This window comes from Phalaenopsis equestris, unplaced genomic scaffold (assembly GCF_001263595.1).
Source record: "Phalaenopsis equestris unplaced genomic scaffold, ASM126359v1 Scaffold000078, whole genome shotgun sequence".
Classification (NCBI taxonomy): domain Eukaryota; kingdom Viridiplantae; phylum Streptophyta; class Magnoliopsida; order Asparagales; family Orchidaceae; genus Phalaenopsis; species Phalaenopsis equestris.
Window position 1 is genome coordinate 642,530 of NW_018164520.1, and position 7,773 is coordinate 650,302.

Below are 7,773 nucleotides of genomic sequence, written 5' to 3' on the forward strand. Positions count from 1 at the left end.
ATCTTTAATATACTTTACTTGAGTTAAATCTTTACTTTTCTTTTCTCTTTGTTTGGCTAGTTTATACATATATTTTTCACCCTCCTTAGTATCTAATCTATTATAAAGATCATTAAAAACAGAATTTTTAGCGTCACAGATTGTTCTTTTCTTTATGTAATAATGGCGATTTCTACATGACCATATGAGGTAAAAATCCTACAATAATAATGCTTTATGGGAAATAAAATTGGTGCTTACTAAATTTAATTTAAGGAAGAAGCAGATGATGATATAAGGCTTATGATTTTTTTCAAATGGAGATTTCTCATCTAATCCCTTTAAAACAAAGGGGCATTTACGTACATACCACCTAGTTCCTTTGTATATACATATCTAATACCTAAACTTTACCTTTTACATTTATACAACTCACATCTTGCATATCACATCAAAAATATCTTTCTTTTAACTTTTAAAAACTGAAATACACACTTTCATGCATTTAAGATGGTTTATATGTAAAAATTGAAGTTTAGGTGTTAGATATGTAACTACATAAGGATTAAGTGTTTTGTTTGTAAATCTCCAAAAATAAATTTCATAATATCTTTCAAATCACCTTCTTTTCTATAAAATGAAAATTAAATATAATGCACGAGTTAGGGTATTCCTTTCCTCAAGTCAAAGCTCTTTCTCCTTCTTGAACGAAATTCAAGTGCGAGGTTGATTGTTTCCTTCGCTTTTCTCCTCTTGTGGTTGAATCCCTCGTGTGAGCTTGGTTGCAATACCTTGGCTTGCTTTCTCACTCTCTCGATTGTGCTCTCATGGTGGCCTACTTTCAATCTCCTTGCCACCCAACTCTCACTCACCCTTCCAGTCGGCTCTGCACCTTTAAGTGTGACCATCTAATTCTTTCTTAATTAAAATACATTTTAATATCGTACTATTAAATTAGGATTATATCTATCAAATTAAATTATATTATTCATTCAAAAATTAATCAATTTTGAGCAATTAATCTTTTAGATAAAGTAGATCTTGACGGCTTAATTAAGTCTTAAATTTTATCATACTAAGTTTAATTAATTATAAATTTAATATTTAAATTGTTAAATCTTTTGAGTGATTACATAAATCAGTTGTGTTTTCTCCATTTCTAGCTTGGAGGCCCTCAAAATGTTGCAGAGATAACTGGCAGAAAGGGCATGCTTGTGCGAGCATCTGGTGGAAAAGGTGTTGTTTACCAGGCACGAAACACGTAAGGATTGATGTGAGTGTTTTTGTTTTTTCATTTCAACTTTGTTTTCGAGTAGGCCAAATACTATTTTTTCCATTGCAGGAAGGAAGTAGCATTAGAAATGGTAAATATGCATGAAAAGAAATTATTTATGGATGGTGAAAAGTTAGTTGCTATCATATCTGAAGCTGGTTCAGCTGGTGTTTCTCTGCAAGCAGATAAAAGGGCATTAAATCAGGTTGTGTATCTTTGACTTGTAATCTTTTCCCATCTTCAATTTGATTGAATATCGCTTGCATTCTAATGTTAGGGTATTATTGTCAGAGAAGAAGAGTTCATTTAACGCTTGAGCTTCCTTGGAGTGCTGACCGTGCAATTCAACAATTTGGGAGGACTCATAGGTCAAATCAAGCTTCAGCACCTGAGTATAGGTTTGCTTGTTAACGAGTTTGCATTTCTTTATGCATTTTCTTAACTGTTTATATGTTTTTTTCTGGAATGGGATTTTGCTTTTTAGACTGAAGGAACATTTGTTCGTTTTCGTACTTATCGAAGCTATGTGTTTTTAGAAATTTAATATGTAAATAAGACAAAAAACATACCCCTCTTAATGCATCAACAATTTTTAAAAAAAATTTTAACTTAACGCACCTTCGTAAAGTATTTTGTAGCCCTATTTAGCATGTTGTCTTGGTTTTTGTTTGGAATTTAAATATTTGAGTGTCAATTGCTCATAATACTGAAAAACCTTTTTATATTATAAAGTGTTGATTGAGTACTTTTGTAAATAATTGTGTCAATTTCAATATTTGAGTCTCCAATATCTAAGAACATGTACTTTAAATAATTTGAGATCATCGTTAGAATTTTTTTTATCACTCATTCAGTTTCTCTTTAACATAAGCAATTCAAAACTATTCTTGACTTAAAATATATTAGTACTTGCTCTTGAAGCATCACAAGAAAACTTAACGTTTAATAAAAATCTAGCAATTTATGCATGAGTATTTGCACGTATTTCTTTGATATGTTTTGATACACAAACAATATATCTCATCTGCTAAAATTATCTCTTTTTTGAAACAGTCAGCAATGTCTGACATCATTGTACCAGAAATAAAAGGCAGTTAAATAATGAAAACTTTCAGTATCATTAATATTAGTAGGTTTTAAGCATTAATTAATTAGCTTTACTTTATTGCAATCAACAAAGTTTTCTTTTACTAGTAATCCTGAAATATCAAAAATAAATAAATAAATAAATAAATAAAACAAAGTAAAGTTTTTTATTCAAATATAATTATTATTTACATATTTTAGCTTTCCCTATTAAATTTAACTGTGGGGCCGTTTGGTTACAAGTATATTTTTTGTGCAAAGTAAGTCATAAGGGTTTTGCATTTTTCTGTGTTCGGTTTGAAGAAATATGATTGAAAGCTTTTAAGGTATTTAGAATTCCATGATTCGTTGATTTTCAATATATTTAACATTTGCTATTTCTGGAAGTATCCTAATTGCATTGAAAATGCAAAAATTAGCCTGCTATCGCCGCAATATTTGAATACTTTGCGAACAAACAGGCACAAAAATAAACCCCAAAATTTTCCTACAAACTACAAACACCGACAAAGTACTATTAATAAATGCTTTTATTTTACATTGCATTTAAAATAATCTTAAATTCCAATTACTTGCAAATAAACAACTCCTTGGTAAATCTTTTTTGAGACTCAATAGTTAAATTATCCTTTAATTTGACCCAATCAGGAAAAAAAAAAGATAAATTTTATGACCATTCTATCATCAAATTTAGATGTTTCAATTTGTACTTACAAATTTTTCTATCTAATTCATTTGACAACTATTATGGCATACATTACGTTAACCTTTACCTTCTATGGTCGTTTAATTTTCCTAACTCTAATATTCTTGAAGTCTCTGGTTAACATTCAACTTTGCATGTTCTAGAATTATAAAACTTTTGCTTTATAAATGCAGATAACCTTTTCTAGAATATTAATTCACACTTAGTAGTTCAATAATGAAAGAACGATTTGTACTTCTAAAGAAAAAAAATATTTAACCTTTTGTTTACATACCCCAAGCCATATTTTTATATTCCCCGCATAGAATTAAATTAAATATCCCAATACCAATCAGGAAAGGGGTAACCAGAGGAATCATTGAATAGAAGCATCAACTACAGTTGTAGTGCAATTGAGAATTCCTTAAAGCGCCATGCTAGCATTAGGGTCTACCATTGGAACAGCTGATAAGATGGCTCGTTAGTTCCAAAGTCTTCCATTGTAAGAGAATTATTTTTGTTGTAGTCTTGCAATGGAACCGTTAAAGGAAACTCAAGGTAGAATCGTTGAACTAGCGTTATAACAATAGAAATCTAAACATCCAAAATTAGGACGATAAACACCTTGACAATAGTATGCCATCATAGAGATTAAATAGTAACTTCCACTGACTCAACTAAAGTTATTACCAAGTAAAATTCAAAATACCAATTTGCAAAAATTTAATCTTATCACTGCAAGAGGAACATTACATCTTCAAATGCTGTAGACTTTTGAGATCTCGTTTTATTTCTATAGCATCCCATGGGTACCACATTAGATTATTATTTTTTTTAGGGACCACATTGGGTTTGATGATTGATGAATACTATTTTCTCCCTTGGAATTTTTTGTCTTGCATTGGTTTAGTTTTGTGTAGTTTAATTTCTCCCTTGTTCTAGAGAGCTATTAATCACGTGGTGATTGGAGCCTTATTTTCCCTTTCATTGATATGGTTCTTATCAGCTTGGTGACTAGCATTATAAAGCAACAAAATGATTTGAAGTAGTTCAAGATCAAGTGTGCAATAGTTGGCCAATAATGTAGTACCTTACTTGTTTGAGAGTTAGTAAGTATTTGTAAAGAAAGAAAATACTTTAGATTGAGCAACCAAAATTGAAATATTCGGTCAAAAACTTCCTTAATCTCTTATATTGGTTTTCATTCGAGGATGAAGGTTCTAATACTTTAATTAGTTGTTTTCTTAAAGTACCATGTTCAGCAATAATTAAAGGTTTGTTTTGAATGCCTGATACTACATTTGCCATCTCATATCACTGATGAGTCAATCTTTGCTAATTCTATTTCTAGCTCCCCTTTAGTGACTCAGCCTTATAGTTGTGGATCCAAGGCTTCTAATTGTTGTTGTGAGTGACTAAGGGCATTTTTAAGAGCTTTGGTAATTGGGGCAATTCTATGTGAATATAAGGCAAGCAAAAAATGGTGAGCTTACAGTATAGGTCAAACTAGCTCTGGGATTACCCTTTACGATTTTAACTTTTATACCATGGCATGGAGATGGTTTTAGGGCATTAACACTCTTGGAAGTTGTGGGAGAAGATTTAGAGATGTGATCTAGAGTTTTTTGAGAAAATCCAATAAGTTGAAGGTTATTTGGTGGACTCCGCATCATGACTAGGTCAACGTGCCTGGTGTGTATTGGTTTTGACTATGTTAGAAAGATATATTTGGTTGATTTGTTTAATGGTGTCTTAGGGTAATAGAGAGCCATGATAAAGTAAGAAGGATTTGTGAAGATTTGATTTGGAGTTGTTGGTTGGGATACGAAGAGTTTGGAGGTTAGTGAAAGCTGGAGTGGCAAATTAGTTCAAGGTTGGCCAAAACCCATATTTTGGCCTTTGGCCAACCGCTTGCTAAAGGTTTAGTGAAATTTTCTCTTAGTGCTAGAGTGGGGCAAATCTATAGAAATAGGCTTGGGATTTTGGGAAAGTTATAAGATAGGAGAGAGATTAGCAACTCATAAAAGGGAGATTCCTATATTTTTTACTGAAAAGGGCCCAAAGAGGTCGGCCATCACAAAAATTGGAAATTTTGATTTTCATATTTATTAATATAAAGGTAAAATTATTTTCTTTAAAGCAACATTTAAAAAAAATTACATTAGATTTTTAGTAAAGAGATGAAAATAAAGAAAAGGTATGAAAGGAAAGAAGCAAATATGGAAGTGAAATCACTCTCATTTCACTCCTTAAATTAAGGGGTGGCTCTAAAACCTTAAAAGGAGGATATTGCAATCTAAATAAGGGGAGATAAATAAATTAAAGCCTCTCACATCGAGATCAAGGTTTGTCTTTCCAAAAACCTTTTATATATAGGCATTCCAAATGTAAACTTTTCATATATAAATTTCTTCAATTTTTTATGTTGGAGGAATCTCTCTTGACCCATGATTTTGATTTTGTGATGGTTCTCTCATTGTCCTTTTGTGTACATGATCTTACTCTAATGGTAAGGTCATAATAATTTTTTGTATGATGTTCTACATCAACTTCCTTGTACTAATTAAAAATCCTAGTACTTGTTGACCTCATTTTTAGTGAGGTCTTAGTCTCCTACTCTTAGAACCTAGGATCTAGCTTTAGGAGTTCTTATTGACCATCTTAGCGGACTAGTAATAGAGCCCACCTCCCTTAAAACTTCAAGCCACTTCTTGACTCATTTTTGTGAAGAACTCGCATGAGTGGTTCCAAGCACTCAACTTCTAGTTGCAAGGGCTAAGGGCCAACATGTAGAGGGCCCGAAAATGAGTTCCTATAGGATCAAACAACCTTAGGTGAACCTTTTGTGACTCGATTACTCGTGAACGCCGCAATTCACACACTCACTGCACCACACACGACTTTGACTTGAATCGACTCGCCCGTCGGCGAACTCATCTGGATGACCCCGGATGACGAAACGGACCGCACAGATGCATCCATGACGTCGACTTTAGCTAGGAAGGACACCCATATTGCTATGGTTTCAAGCGCGAGCGACTAACACGAAAATCGATGCACGTTAGCAGGGCACGGGTCCGGGCTCAACTCGGGTTCGATTCAGGCTGGACATGGGCTAAGCACGGGCTAATTACTTCAGCTCAAAAATTTCAAATTTCAAAATTCAAATTTTAAATTTCAAATTTATCATTTAATCCCTCCATAAAGCTTTTGAATTAAGTTCGCAGCCTGAAAAGAAGGTATTCAATTCCCCGCCAAAGCTTTGAAGTAATGGCTCCCCCGCTCCAATTCTAAAAGGAAGGATCGCTTCTTCCTCCGGGATCTTCCTCCTTGGCCTCTCCCGAGCTCCTGCTCATTTACCTTCGCTCGACAGTCTCTCCTGTCTGGCTCCTCTCTTCTTCCGCTCTGCACCGAAAACTCCTCGTTCGCTCCTCCCCGCACCGAGAATCCGTCTATCTTTCCTTGCCTCGTGCTCGAGACAGGTCAGCTCGCGTCTCCTGCTCGGCTTTCTTGCGTTTGATCCCACCTCCTTCGCTCGACTGAATAACCTCGCTCGCCTCTCCTCTGCACGAAGCCGCTCGAAGCTCCCGACCCGCTTTCTTCCTATTCGACCACCCCCTGCTCCCTCTGCTCGATCCCGTCTCCCGCATCGAAGGAGCCGCAGACCCCGCTCGCCCCCTTCGCCTGCTCGCCTCTTCCCTGCGTCGAAGAAGCTCGATCCCGATCTATCGCACCCGCCTGCTCGATGTCGATTCTTGCACTAGCCTGCTCGCCTCTTCCCTACGTCGAAGAAGCTCGATCCCGATCTCCCGTACCGAAGAAGCTCTGCTCCTCCCCCGCAGACCCCGCTTGCTTCTCCTCCCCCGATCGAACAACTGTTCGAAAAAGCTCTGCTCGCCTCCCTCACTCGCGTACTTCTCCTCCTTGTTCCGAAGTCTGCTCGCACAGGAAAGCCCTCACTTCTTCCTTGCGCGACAGAAGCTTCCTCCGCTGTCCTGCTCCTCTGCGAATCAATCGCAGCTCCCAATAGAAGCTCCCGCTCGCTTCTCCTCTGTGTGACGGGACACGTGCTCGACTGAAATCCCTCCTTTCTCAGCGCCGAAGCCCCGCTCACCTCTCGTCCGCGTCAAAGTCGCTCGCCTCACTCGGCTGACCCTCCCTCGCCCGCATTGGAAGTAGGAGGAACACAAAACTCCCCAGAGCTTTTGAAAGGCTTTGGAGTGCAGAACCTTAGCGATTGCAGTAACTGGGTAAGGAATTCTTGTTTTGTTCCTATACTGCTCATTTTATTTATACAATACATGTCATCTAGGAGTTAGGAAGATTTGCATACACATCCACTCAATTCATGTGTTTTTACATGTCTATTGCCTCAAACTTTCACATGAGTATGTATAGCACTCAAATATTTTATGTTGCAACAAGATAATGCATTTACCTATCTTTTACAATACACATAAGCTTCAGTATTTGTATGTCTACTTGTTGAATTGAAAGTTTCGGAATGACATAGATGTTGTTTTAAGTCTTATAAACTTGTGGTCTTAGAAAAAATAAAATGTCATTTTGTTTGCCCTGTATTTCTGCTGTTGGGAAGATTTAAATGTTGTCGTATTCGAGTCATATTGTTGCTGATTGGAAGCACTAAATAGCACTGTTTTGGCTCTTCGATTTCACTGTTTTGGAGTTTCTACAAGTGTTGTTTGGGTACATTTAAAAAAAAAAGTTGTTTGAGGCAATTTAAGTGATG

General features: G+C 35.9%; 1 protein-coding gene across 1 annotated transcript in view; it reads left to right on the forward strand.

Annotated features, from left to right (window-relative positions):
• Positions 1–7,773, forward strand: part of LOC110019771 (protein FORGETTER 1) — a gene marked incomplete at its 5' end in the record, with an annotated part of 138,145 nt that overhangs the window by 81,756 nt on the left and 48,616 nt on the right. Inside the window, 3 exon segments of the mRNA XM_020717591.1 lie at positions 1,143–1,240; positions 1,322–1,457; positions 1,544–1,650. Coding sequence (XP_020573250.1) covers positions 1,143–1,240; positions 1,322–1,457; positions 1,544–1,650 — 341 coding nt within the window.